General features: G+C 35.7%; 1 protein-coding gene across 8 annotated transcripts in view; it reads left to right on the top strand.

Moving 5' to 3' along the window:
- TAF2 (TATA-box binding protein associated factor 2) overlaps positions 1-14,395 on the top strand; it is a 104,728-nt gene extending 90,333 nt beyond the window's left edge. For 5 of the 8 annotated variants that reach the window (XM_031669711.1, XM_031669710.1, XM_031669712.1 and 2 more), the window contains 2 exons: positions 2,446-2,568; positions 12,984-14,395. In XM_031669711.1, the coding sequence (XP_031525571.1) occupies positions 2,446-2,568; positions 12,984-13,246 (386 nt within the window). In that variant the 3' untranslated portion in view covers positions 13,247-14,395. Of the gene's footprint in view, positions 1-1,312; positions 1,354-2,445; positions 2,569-12,983 lie in introns of those variants that run through there. The other 3 variants (XR_004185921.1, XM_031669713.1, XR_004185920.1) reach the window with 2 other exon arrangements.
- Positions 14,396-14,701: the final 306 nt, after the last annotated feature.

The raw sequence follows: 14,701 nt of genomic DNA, 5'->3' as shown, positions 1-14,701 counted from the left end.
GAGAGTCAATATATTAAAATTTACCTTGTCATTTCCTTGTTGATAGACATTAGGTTGTTTTTCATTTTTATATATTGTTGGTAATTCTGCACTTTATCTTTTTCTTAAATTATGTTTCTTGGATAAATTCCCCAAAATGTATTATTAGTGAAAAGATTAATGTTAGCTATATTGTGAGATACATGTCTTTAGATTTTCATAGCTCTTGATACTTATTGCCATGTTTTTTGAGAGATTATACCAGTTCATATCATAAGCTTTTTCTAATTTTTAAGAAATAAAAGCCTTTGATTAAAGTTACGACATACAAATATCTGCGTACGTGCCACCCAAGTTAACATGTACACAATATATCATGCATGGATGTTTCCTATCTGCTTTATCCCTGGTCCTGTTCTGCCTTTCCACTACAAGTAACTACTATCTCACATTTTCTTTTTTTTTCTTTTTCCTTAATTTCATTCTGTTGCTTTTCTTTATAGTGTTCCACATAGGTATGTGATCCTGTATGTTTAGTTGCACTTGTTTTTTGAATTTTTTAAGAAATGGTATAACATGACTTGCTTTTTTTTACTCAGCATTATGTTTCTAAAATTCTTATTGGTATATAAATTGTAATTCATTAATTTTCTTTATGATCATTATCTGTCATAGCACTTGTCATCAGTGTAATAATTCAGAACTTTTAGAGTAACTGTAAAATAACTCATGTTTACTGTTTTTGTTTTTTGGGGGTTTTTTTGTTTTTTTTTTTTTAAGATGGAGTCTCACTCTGTCGCCCAGGCTAGAGTGCAGTAGTGCCGTCTCTGCTGACTGCAGCCTTTGCCTTCCGGGTTCAAGTGATTCTCTTGCCTCAGCCTCCCAAGTAGCTGGGACTACAGGCGCGCACCACCATGCCCGGCTAATTTTTGTATTTTTAGTAGAGACGGGCTTTTGCCATGTTGGCCAGGCTGGACTCAAACTCCTGACCTCAAGTGATTCGCCTGCTTTGGCCTCCTGAATTGTGGGGATTATAGGTGTGAGCTACCGTGCCCTTCCAGGTTTACTTTTTAATGCATTTCTTCTATTATGGGTATGACTGTTTGTCTCTTTTTTTCTGGGAAATGTTTCTATTTTTTTGTTTGGAAATCTTTTTCATTGCCCATGGTTGTTGTATTTTAGGATGTTTACATATGAATGAGATTTTTTTTCTCTTTCGTTTTTAACATGTTAATTTGTGCTAAAGACTTTATTACTCCTGTTGCTTTGCTTTTTATTTGGCTTTTTGTTTTAATTTTATTTATGAGACCTAAATTATTTTTTCATTGTCTAGTAATCTAAGATGAGCAACTAGAATTTGAGAACTTGCTGCAGGTAGGACATGAATCTAAGATACATTTGAAGACTGATAGGTCATGAATTCTTTGGGTTTTATAGTTGAAGCTTAACAGTTATTTTATCTATTCTGTCCATTTAAGTAGACAAGTAGAGAGATGCTAAGTGACTTGCCCTGGATGACATACCCAGGTAGTGGCCAACTAAGGGCTAAATCTTAGGACAAGTGAAGGAATGTGACAAGTGAAGGATTTAAGACATAAAGAGATAAAATATCTTACTCAGAATGTATTTCTGATTTTTTTGATAAGTTTGGAATCAAAACCTCAATCTCCAGATTCCACTACAGTGCTGTTCACATTATGCAATTAGACCATTTTCTGTTTTAAATGTCTCCTATAGTCCCTAAACTATCTTGGATCTATTTGTTGAGTAAATTTTATAATGGTATTTGTTACCAAAATTTGGGGGGCTGGGCAAACTACTCTATACAGAGTTCCACATAAATAATAAAAAATACGAAATGGTTCCTGCCCCAGAATACAGGGTTTAATTTATATGTTCAGTAAGTCATTCAAGCTTATTGCCTCTCTTGAATGCTTATTCTACTCAGACTTAAGCTTACAGGAACCATGACAAAGGATTAAATTAAATGAGATTTTTAGTAGTTTTAAAATAGTTTTTTTTTTTTTCTTCTAAAGACACAGAGTCGCACTCTGTGGCCCAGGCTAGATTACAGTGACATGATCATAGCTCACTCCAACCTCGAACTCCTGGGCTCAATACATCCTCCCACCTCAGCCTCCCAAGTAACTAGGACCACAGGTACATGCCACCATACCTGGCTGATTTTATTTATTTATTTATTTTCTGTAGTAGAGATGTGGTCTCACTGTGATGGCTAGGCTGGTCTTGAACTCCTGGCCTCAAGCGATCCTCCCTCCTCAGCCTCCCAAAGCATTGCCATTAAAGGTGTGAGCCATTCTACCCAGCTAGTATTCTTTCAACTGTTAGAATTTTACTGTGGATGAACTGTTTCTGTCTTTAAGGCTAGTTTATAAAAACCTGTCAGCCTTTTTTTTCTTTTGGGAAACAAAGAAATCCCTCTTTTTTTCTCGTTTGGCATTTTAGGGCTCTCGAAGTATCGGCCAGCTAGCTCCCGATCTGCTTTAATACCCCAGCACTCAACAGGCTGTGACAGCACACCCACCACAAAACCCCAGTGGAGTTTGGAACTTGCACGGAAGGGAACAGGTAAAAATAATTAATCAGAATTAATATTATTTTGTTGAAGAACAAATCTATAAATGTAATAGAGTTACTTCATCAACTTTAAAAAACCCTTTAAAATTACAGATCTTAGGATTTGGCTTTTTTTGTAATACATTGAGCTTATATTATCTAACTTTAAAGACTATTTTAAAATAGACTTTTCTTTTTCAAAAGTAATGTATTCCTATTATAGAAAACTTGGAAATAACAGAAAATTAAGTGAGAAAAAAAAAATCCCCCATATGCCATTTAAAGATAATTTAAAAGATAATGCCATTTAATTATTATGAACATTTTGCTCTTTCTTTGCCATGCTTTTTCTAAGAATATTATGACAAATGTCAACTTCAATAGAAACCGTTTAATTTGTACCTTTATAAAAAAGATATAAAGGCATGAAATAAAAAATCAACCACTTATCCCCCATTCATATAATTGGTGATTCATTCATGAAGACTTGATGCTGTATTCCCTTATATCATTTCACAGTAATTGGGCTTAAGTTTGTGAAATGTAATTTAATTCAGATGTGTTTGTTACCTATTCTGTTTCACATTGTTTTCTGCTTATTCTGTTTCATCACTTACAAAGAAAGGATTATAATCCAAATGAAGTGCAAACATTTGATGCAGATGAACTACCGTGAAACAAAGATTCAGTCCTCAAAATCTGAAGGAACAGGGAGTGAAAAAACAAGATACATAAACAAAATCATTTTTAAAGAATAGTTTTTCCAGAAGTAGACAGACTTTACAGTCTGTGAACTTCTGATTATATTCCAGTTGATGGATTTGGGTTATATAAATTATGTTTTTATCTAATATTTTAAAGAGTGCTGTTTATTGCTTTGAGGAACTTATGAATCAACTGTTATTAATAGGGGACTTCAAGCAAAAGCAGCACGTTAAACTGTTTTGATGTTGAGACCCCCCAGACTGTTGATTACTTACCGTTCTTTGTGTGTTCTGTGCATTTATTGGAATAGATTCACCCAAAATATGTTTCAGAAGGAAATCAGCTGGGGACTTTAGCCCTTACTTTAATGAGTGAATTTTGATATTTCTTGGCCCTTCCAGAATTTTTGTATTCTTTTGGTTTTGGTTTTGGTGTAATTTTGCTTTATTATCATTATGCTTATTGAAATTGTACTAGATGTAAAGAATTTTCTACATTTTTAAACATTATAAAGCTTAGAGAATTTCAAACTCCTTGACACAGTTTGAGGAGGATGCTTCTGCTTACCTTTAAAAGAAAAAATTCTCTCTGAATTTCCAAGAGTCTAATCAATTTCTGTTCCAAAAAGAGTCAGAATACGTTTGGTTTTTCTTAGCAGTGTGGCACATTAACCTATGTAGAAGCAAATCTGAACACTTGTTTTGTGCCCACCAGTGTGCCTTTTTTATCATTGTTCCTTATTGCTTTTAAAAATACATTTTCACTTTTTTTCAGGTCTTTCTTTATAGGCTTTTAGTTCTCATGACATCATATGGGAAGACTGGGGAGAAAGAAACACAGCCCTAATGGTGGGGAATAGGAATGCATTAACATTTTAATTTTGGCTGCTGTTAGTGTAGGGTCCTTTCTTGGCATGAGGCAAAAATGTATACCAGTTAGATGGACTGATCTAGTAATCATAACTTTGAATATATTCTTTAATGTGACTATAATTTCCTTTAAATGTGCTTTTGCTATTCAGTACTCTGAGGCCACTGAGCAAGTCTTAAAATTCAACAGTGATATTATAAGAATTTAGAAAACCTTCATTTTACAAAAACAGTGTTTTGAAGGTTTATTTGTAAATATATTTATTTTAGAATTTTGAATGCAGTTTTTCTGTAGTTTTTTCTTTTCTTTTTTTTTTTTTTTTCTTTTTTTTGAGACAATCTTGCTCTATCACCTAGGCTGGAATGCAGTGATGTGATCTTGGCTCACTGCAACCTCTGCCTCCTGGGTTCAAGTGATTCTCATGCCTCAGCTTCCTGAGTAGCTGGGATTACAGGCGTGCATCACCACACCCGGCTAATTTTTTTTTTTTTTTTTTTTTTTAGTAGAGACAGGATTTCACTATATTGGCTAGGCTAGTCTCAAACCACTGGCCTCAAGTGATCACCAGCCTCAGCCTCCCAAAGTGCTAGGATCACAGGCATGAGCCACCAGGCCTGGCAACATTGTTGTATTTGTTAAGTAACTTTCCCAAAATAGCCGGACAAAAACCTTACAACTCCTACCATACATCAGGAATACAAATATCAAACCTAGCTCTTGTGTGTATCGACGTTTCTGTGAGAAGATTCACTCAGAGCTCCAACTTTTGACATATGGGAAGCACAACTTTAGCCTAACCCAAGTCAAGTCAAAATGACAGTGAAAAAGGAATTTCTTCTCTTCCTGCCTCCCAGCAGGAGCTGAAGATCTCTTACCATGGCAGCCGCCTTTCTTGGGGTTGAGAGTTGCCCTTTCTTGGAGTTGAGAGTTGCGGGTTTAGGAGAGAGACAGCACTGGTGAGGGAAGCTGTGACCTCTCTTCAGTCTCTAGGGATTCTAGATTAGAGGTCACAAATGAGGTTTTTTGGCCCATATGCAGTTCATCAAGCTGAGGCATCTTCCTGTAAGTCTCACAAAAGTTTTTTAACTAGATAACTAAAAATAAAGAGGTTACACATAAAAATATGGACTTCCTTTTACTCTGATGGAAGACATTCGGGAAACAAAGAAAAAAGAAATTCTGGATTTATAGCTTTTCTTGAAAAAGAGTGAGAGGCCCTTTTAGTAAGGCATATTCATCTCTTATGCTGCACCCAGTAGTCTGTTTACTCATTTATGCTGTTCCTCAGGCAAAGGCTTTTGAGTTTCCAGCCTCTGCTTTTTATTTTATTTTATTTTAATTTAATTTAATTTTAATTTTATTTATTATTTGTGAGTTGAGATGAAGTCCTAGATGGCCCCCTTAGAGCCAAGGAGCCAGATGATAATTGAGAACTGGAATGTGTTACAGACCTTGTCTAGGAGGGATAGAAAAAGAATGTGGGTTTAAAGAAGAGACGGAAACTGTTAAGTAGAGGACACGTTATGGTTTACTTTTTAACCTTGCTTCCCCAGTTTTCCCTTTCCTTGCATTTGATAGTAGAATATTTTAGGGCAGGATCATATGTGGGTATTAGATTAAGCCATTGGGATGAGAAGGGAGAAATGGCAAGAGTATTTTCCTTCATTACTTTATTATTTATTTTCCTTTTCCTGAGGTAAGGAAGGGGATACAGAGAAATGGCCATTATGGTTCCCATGGCTTTAGGAATGAACATACAATATTCTCTCCCTTCTCACCACAGCAGCTCCCTGTCTACTACTGCAGAGCCTGAGGTGACTGGACTGTCTGCCAGGTTGCTGTAGGGATTGCAGTGCTGGAGAGGAGAGGCCAGGCAAGGGGAACAAGGAGCAAGGGAATTCCCTAGTGGTTTTTGTGGGAAGGAAGCAGAGAGTTTCTGCAGCTGCCTCGCTAGGGCTGCAGTATTATGTAATGCCTTCTTGCATAAGTCAGAAGAACACAATTCTGGTAAATTTTTTAATTTAAAAAAAAAAACAAAAACACAACTTTTTTAAAGCTTGAGAGCTTGCCCTAGAGGTCTTTCTTTTGAAACTAATATGAAAAACAGACTTTGATTTTTTTATCCTTAAATTATAATGATATAATTCTACATTTTTTTACAGTGATCTAAATAATCTGAAGAACAGAACTTACACCTTTCCTAATGAAAACTGCAGGTTTTGTGTTAAATTTAAATGTTTACCTAAGGTGAATGAATTTACTGGAATTAGCAGATTATTCACGGTTTCTTATCAGCACTTTCATCACATGGGCTGAAAAGCTTCCACATTAGACTTACATTAAGTACCTCTTTCTGTTTGTTTTACATTTGTTAACTCGACTGCAGCTAACCCTTATCCATGGTGCGTTTTATTTGGTCTCCAGGAAAGATTTTACATTAGTAGAACAATACAACTCTGAACATCTCTTTTGTTCTTTCCATATAACATGAAATAGGAAAAATTTTTTTATTGTGAACTAAATGTATCTCCTTTCTCTGATGTATTTGCTATTTAGAAGAGTGATGTGTATTTCACCTTAGTAAAAGGACTTTCATTAGCCTAAAGATGAGTGGTGCCTGTGGATGGACAAGTTAGCAGGCGTCTTGTAAACCCCTGAAAGGATATGTGAAATTATGTGTGTAAATGTTTGTATCAAGGGATGGTAATATATGTATTGTCTTGATAGAGTTCTATAGATGACTTCATTATGCTCCTGTGAAAGTAAACTTTTATGTGTCCCAAATCTAATTATAAGGAAATTACACTTTCTTACCACCTTAGATTAGACCTGGTAAACATTATTTAGGAAAGATAGATAATAAGCAAAACATATATATGTACATATATATATAGAATAAAAGAATATATAAACATATATTCTCTATATAGAGAGGGAATAAATAAAACATACTATATATATAATTGTATATATAATATATATACTTATACTACATACAATTATAGTATATAGTATACAATTATAGTAAATAGTATAAATGAAAACTTAAGAGCTAAAGGTTGTTGGTGATGATAGGGTAGCACAGATCATTTGTTCTCCTGTTACTGCCAATTAATATATTTGTATATGTGTCTTTTCACATATGCATGAGCATATTAACGGGATTAAATTTCTAGAAAACTTTCTAAAGGAATATAAGCATGTAACACTTTCATGGTATTGCCAGATTGCTTTAATTTCTCCTTTAAAAAAACGCTTTGGGCCAGGCGCAGTGGCTCATGCCTGTAATTCCCGCACTTTGGGAGGCCAAGGTAGGTGGATCATTTGAGGTCAGGAGTTCAAGACCAGCCTGACCAACATGGTGAAATCCCGCTTCTACTAAAAATACAAAAATTAGCCGGGCGTGGTGGTACGCACCTGTAATCCCAGCTACTCGGGAGGCTGAGGCAGGAGAATCTCTGGGAGGCGGAGGTTGCAGTGAGCTGAAAGCATGCCACTGCACTCCAGCCTGGGCGACAGAGCGAGACTCTGTCTCCAAAAAAAAGAAAGGAAAGAAAAAGAAAAAAGCTTTATTATAGAGAACTGTAAAGTAGTCAGACAAGTATAATGAGGCCCCTGTATGTATTACTCAGCTTCAGCAATAATTGGTTCATGGTCAGTCTTATTTAATCTTACCCATTTCTACCCTTCTGAATATTTTGAAGTGAATCCCAAATATCATATAATTTTATTCATAAATTATTTAGTATGTATCTCTAAAAGGTAGCACTTTAAAAAGTCATAACCACAGTAATGTTATACCTAAAAAAAGTACTAATTCTTTTATGTCATTAAATATCCAGTCACTGTTTAAATTTCAGTTGACTCTAAATGCCATTATTTATTTTTATTTTTTACAATTTATTTGTTTAAATCAGTGTCCACATAAGGTCCACATTCCAGTTGGCTGATACAGCCTTTGTATCTTTTTTAATCTAACATTTCTAGTTCATACCTCTTTTCTTTTCCTCCCTTACAATGTATTTGTTAAAGAAGCCAGGGTTTTGTTCTGTACTTTTTATTCTAATGTTTCCAACTCATACCTCTTTTCTTTTCCTCTCTTGCCATGTATTTGTTAAAGAAACTAGGTTTTGTTCTGTACTTTTCAAGTCTGTATTTTATTAATTTTATACCCATGATATAATTAGCATGTTAAGTTCTCTAGTTTCTGTCAATTTGTAGTTGTACCTAGAATTCTTATTGGATTCAGGTTTATAAAGGGTGTGTGTTCTTTAGTCTGGAAGCATACAATGTCTGGTTGACTCTTTGAGGTTAACCACTATAGATGTTCAACCTAGTTTCCTTAATTCATTAAGTTGCAAGATAGTGATATTTCAATTTATACTTTCATTTTTATTTATAAGCTGGATTACTTCTGTAAAGCTAAATTTCTCCTCGTTTACTATTACCCAGTGGTATAAGTCTATAGGAAAACAAAGCTTAATTATTCTATGTATTTAATAATTTTCAAAATAATGAGTTATTGACTAGCAATCTCCAATGCTGATCAGTCATTTTCAGTCTGTCACAATTATTGTCCTTATCATATTCAGTTTGTTCCATCTTTGGACTGAATTCATTTGACAAGACTTTAACTTCTTTGCAGTTACACCCTGTGTTTCAAGCTCATCTTGTAAACATTCTGCCATAGACCTGAGATTAGCCATTTGTCCTAGGAGCCCTGGTTTCTAACTCCTTTGTCCTTGGTGCTAACTAATCCATTGTCTTCTTAGTAGACTTCATGTATCTCAAGAGAAATGCAAGATTTATTACCAATATTTCTTTGATGCAAAGTGTAAGGCCACTGTCTAGACAAAAAAATTGGATTCACTTTTGAAGTGGTTTTAAGTATTCTTTGGAAAGATTATACCTACAAATGCTCATTTGCCCATTAGGCAACTGAGAAGTACAGGTTCCAACATAATGATTGGCTTTCTGCAATCCAAGTCGCTTGGTAGGTATTTAGGATTAAATGATAAAACTTCTCTCTTCTCTGAAATGCAGAAGAGAACCTTAAGCTCCCAAGAGTGCAGACAGCCAACGAGAAAGCTGCAAAGTCTGTTGATATAGAATGATTAAATAATGAGATGGAAGCTAAAGGAATTTGTTCATGAGACTTTAAAGCTTCTTATTACTTCTTATCACCCACCTGTGTATTCTGTTAGGTGTTGGCCTATTTTCCCATATTTATAGAATCAGGAACATATTTATGCAATTTATGTATTAAAATCTGAATTAAAATATGGTAGCATATATGGCTGAAACTAAATCAGATAATCTCTCAATATTTTTGTTCTTTTAAAGAATATCTGGGTGCCAATTATTACAGAAGATATAGTTCCCCAAACTTGCCTCTATATATAAATAAGATATTTAGCTTTTACTTTAGTATTAGTTTTGGCTTTATTACAAAGATCATTAGTATAAGAAATAGAATTTGAGGATACTAAAATGTGAATAATCTGTGGGCACAGAAACTTTAATTTGTTCACATGTTCTAAAATATTAGAGCAGTGCCTAACACAGAGGAAGTACAGGAGTCAAATACCACTTGAATGGATGAGCTATAATAGTTTTTGTGCATTATTCTTCTCTCCTCAAAATCAGTGACCTTCAGGTTGTATTTAGTTGGACTAAGCTCACTTGACATTTAAAAAGAAACACAACTGTATAATTCTGTTATATTAATTCATTCATTCATTTAACAAGCTTTGTTAAGGGGGCGTGCTAGGGGATGATAGAAACTGTGCTATATGTTGGGACACAAAGATGAAAAAGACAGACTTCCTGTCCTCAAGAGGCTATCAGTTTAATGGAAGAGACTCAAAGACAACAGAAATACAGCAGTCCATGTTTGTGTAGATGGACACTGTAGCATCATGGTTAAGATTAAGACCCTGGAGTCAGGCTCTTCAGATTTGTAGCTCAGACCCGCCAGTACCACCTTGGGCAAATTACTTAAATCTCTCTTTGACTTAATTCCCTTATCTGTATTATGCTGTGGAAACATGAAGGAACCAGTTCCTTTGGGAAATTTGAAGAAAACCTTTCAAAGAAACATTTGAGTTAGGTTTTAAATTATTGAAGAGACTAAAATGTTCTTTGTTTCGTTATCTCTTCCTTTAGGTTGCAGCTTAACCATTACTTTCCTGGAGAACTTTGCCTCTCTGATCCCCCCTTCCCCCAACTAATTTAAGTCTCCTATTGTGCTCCTGTTCCACTTTATGTTTTGCCTTTTTATTTACTCAGGTTCACTTACTCAATTTATTTCTTATTTGCTAGTCTGCAATCTCCTAGGAGGGAGGAGGGCTGATATCTGTCTAGTTTATCCATATTTTCCCCAGTTCCAATTAGTTTCTGATGTTTGTTAAATGAGTATATCAGTTAAACAAGGAATAAGGAAAGAAGGACATCCCAAGCATAGGGAATAGCATTTAGAAATACACAGTGTTATGAAAGGTTTAGCCTAGAGTAGTATATAGAAAGGAAGAATGGGAGGCTGGAAAGGTAACTTCAGGACAGATTATGAACTGTCAATAAGTAAAATTAGTACTGCAATGTAATTTTTAGAAAGCTTCTGTGGTGATATCTGTTTTGGTGAAAACCATGATTTGGGGGCAGGTTTGGATCAAACTTAGTGCTGAGAAATTTACTTTTTTAAAAAAAGAAACTACATTGAAATCTATTTTAGTGAAAAGTCTTTTTTTTTTTTTTAAGCTAGTTTGGATTAATATATATAATATATATTTTCAGAAATTCCTGCACTGAAGTCCAAGGAGTTTGTCTTTTGTCCTGTCAGTAGAACCAACTGGGTTTTTAAGCAGATAAAAAGCAGCTTTATTTGGGAAGACCATGATGCAGCAGGGTTTCCCAGCCTGGACACTGTTGACATTTTAGGCATAATTCTTTGTTGGAGGTATAGGGGTGTGTTGTGCATTTTAAGATGTTTGCCAGCATCTCTGGCCTCTACTCGTAGGATGTCAGTAACAAAATATCTCTGAACATTGCCAATTGCCAATTTTGTCCCTTTGGGGGCAGAATCACCCCTGGTGATCTGAGAACCACTGCTGTGAACTACATATACATTAGACACTTAACCCATAAGGTAATTCAGGCAGAGAAACCTTAGTGACTAGGAGGAGACTAGTACCAAGTACCTATAATACTAGTACCCATAACCCCGATGAGGTGAGGTGGTCTGAATTAATACAGTTGCAGACTGGATTAGGATGGGGGGTGGATTTAAGAGATACTTATGAGAATCAACAAGATTTGGTAACCAGGTAGCTCTGGAAGGGAGGGAATCTGAGATGAATCTTGGGCTTAAGTTGGCTGCATGTAAAGCAATGCCATTAACCTATAGTAATAGAGATTTGTTTCTCAGAGTATGGCCCAAGGATTATAGGCCTGTGGGTCTGGAGGAAAAAGCAAATCTGTACACTAGAGTTGGAGAACTACTATTATAGATTCCTAGACTGATAGAATGTTAAAACTGTAGAGAACCTTTGAGGACATTTGATCTAGATTTTTAGATGATAAACTAGGCCCAGAGAGATGAAGTATAGCTAAAGGCTAACAGGACAACCTAGTCTAGAGTATGGGCCTGCTAATTCTGTTTCTTTCTTTGTACTGACACTACTCTCATCTGTGTAGAGAGACAGATGTTCCCTTTATAGACTCCCCACCTTTTCTGGGTTTCCTAAGCTGTGTGTTCTGAATCTTCTTAGAGTTCATGTTGTCTATCCCTAGAAATTGTCTTAAGGAGCTATACAAATGTTTGATTTTCACTGAGATACCATTATCAGTAGCTAGAATATCATGTTTATGTGTATATCAGTTGTTCTCCAGATGGCACAAAGAAAATAGAGTCATCCCTTGCTATACACAGGGGGGATTAGTTCCAAGACCCCTCCCCGGTGTACGAAAATCCATGCATACTCAAGCCCTGCAGTCAGCCCATATGAGAAACCAGCTTTTCTATCTATACACAGGTTTGCATCCTTCAAATCTGTATTTTCAATCTGCGTTTGGTTAAAAACAAAAAAAGTCCACATATAAATGGGCTCATGCAGTTCAAACCCATGTTGATCAAGGGTCAACTGTATTGTCATCTCCCCCTCCCCAATACCTTAGAGCAGAAATGTAGTTGAGTGAGTTATGTTTTCATTGACCAGTGTTGGTCGTTTGTTGTTTGTTTATTAAGATGGAATCTCACTCTATCACCCAGGCTGGAGTGCAGTGGCATGATCTCAGCTCACTGCAACCTTGGCCTCCCAGGTTCAAGTGATTCTCCTACCTCAGCCTCTCGAGTACCTGGGATTACAGGCGCCCGCCACCATGCCTGGCTAATTTTTGTATTTTTGGTAAAGATGGAATTTCACCACATTGGCCAGGCTGGTTTTGAACTCCTGACCTCAAGTGATCCACCCACCTTGGCCTCCCAAAGTACCAGGATTACAGGAGTGAGCCACCGCGCCCAGCCCCAGTGTGAGTCTTAACCTATAACACCATGTGTAATATTGTTTTTTCATAATACTTAGAAAATATTAATTTTTAAAAGATTATTTGGTAACACACTGGTATATGGCTGAATCGGTAGACTATAAGGGACTATATATTCAACTTCCTGGCCACAATGCTGAAAAACTGTGTGTAACTAATTACATGTCTTATTTAGATACTTCTCTCATTCCTAATAGAAGTGATAAAAATTTAGGAATCCCTCTTTACGTACTGTCATCACCTTCCTCCTTCTTTATTCTGGCTTTCCCTATTATCAACAGGAATTCATTTGGGTATTTTTAATCTTGAAGGTAAAGAACAATCACCTTTGGAGATGGGTATGCATCCAGTGGCAAGCGCTCCACTCTCAGTCTTTACTAAGGAATCTACAGCCTCCAAACACAGTGACCACCATCACCACCATCACCATGAGCACAAGAAAAAGAAGAAGAAGCACAAACATAAGCACAAACACAAGCATAAGCATGACAGTAAAGAAAAGGACAAGGAGCCTTTCACTTTCTCCAGCCCTGCCAGTGGCAGGTCTATTCGTTCTCCTTCCCTTTCAGACTGAGAAGGGGACAAAGAGACCTTTCCTTCCATGTCCAGAAGAATGTATGTAACTAAAGCTTTGTCCTCTCTGATGAATGATAAAAGGGAGGGGGGAAAGGATTTGCCTCTCCTACAGAAATTCTGAATTCATTTAAGTTCTAAGCATTTGATTTACATTATTTATACAGTTGGGATCTAATTAGGAAAATGTGTTTTGTAGTTCTGGATAGACTATTTCTTCCGCTGTTTCCTCCTCAAAACACACACACAGAGCAAACTCCTTTTCATAAAAGCCCTCATATCCACTGCCAGTCCCCATTCGCATCATGCTCTCCATGTGTACTGCCAGAGTCAATTATGTTTGAAAGCCTTTGGTGGATGTTATGGGGCAAAGTATGATTTACACAGAAGCAGCTGCCAAATCCGTGGTGCAACGACTATCTCCAGTGAAATATTGTATAACACCATTTGGAACTACTGAAAAGACAGAGGCTTTTCTACAGGGCTCTTCCTTATTGCACCATTTTTGTATTAACCATAGAAACTAAGCATCAGAATTTATGTACAAAGAATATGTTATTTTTCCTTTTGCTCTGAAATACTGAGATTTGGGGAAGCAATTCTTTTTAAAAAAAATTTTGAATAACTATCTTTTGATAACACATTCGGCGGTTATGATGTTGGAATTTAGCAGAACTATCAAATCCAAAATTGTTTTCAAATCAAGATGTTTAAATTATAAGTTGTTTTGTTTTCCAGTAAGTATGAATGAAAATATTCATATGTAAAATATGTTTTGCTAAATTTGGGCAATTTACACACCCAACATTTACTTTTTCCAAAATTATTTCTGTGGGACACAAAGTATACCTTTAAAAAGGTGACCTTATATATTGTTTATTAACATAGAAATAGACAATTTGGCTCTCATACCATAAGCATTTTAAAACACATATGAAACGTTTTGATTTCATTGTATGGTGGTGTGTTTTTATTTTTATTTCTGAATTTTCCATACGCTTTAATACTTGTTTAAGAATATTTTTATATCTGTTCCATTTTTATCATTTCCCTTATCGTTAGAAAGTTTGACAAAAATACTTGAATATTGGTTCTCTAAATATACTTTTAGTTGTGTTTAACTTGTTTAATAAATAACTTTTTAAGTTGATCATTCTGTCTTTGTAGCTTTTTATATCTTGTGTTACCTTCTTGTGTGTGTATATGTAATAAACCTCTCCACATACTTTGCAGAGAGCTTTGTGAATAGGTGGGATTTTTAGCTGGCCTCACTAGGAGGAATGATTTCAGTAGGCGGAGATGGAGTAAAGTTCTCTCAGCAGAAGAAACAGTATCTTCAAAGGTATGTAGCAAAGCATGGGTGTGTTCAGGAATTAGAAGGCTGTGCGGTTGGCCTGGAGTTTTAAGTGCAAAGGGAATATGATCAGATATTGAAGCGCCTAAATGACAGTTATTT

The sequence above is a fragment of the Papio anubis genome, chromosome 8 (genome assembly GCF_008728515.1).
Source record: "Papio anubis isolate 15944 chromosome 8, Panubis1.0, whole genome shotgun sequence".
Lineage (NCBI taxonomy): Eukaryota > Metazoa > Chordata > Mammalia > Primates > Cercopithecidae > Papio > Papio anubis.
The sequence above is the reverse complement of the archived record's forward strand: the minus strand, read 5'-3'. Positions and strand labels throughout refer to the sequence as shown.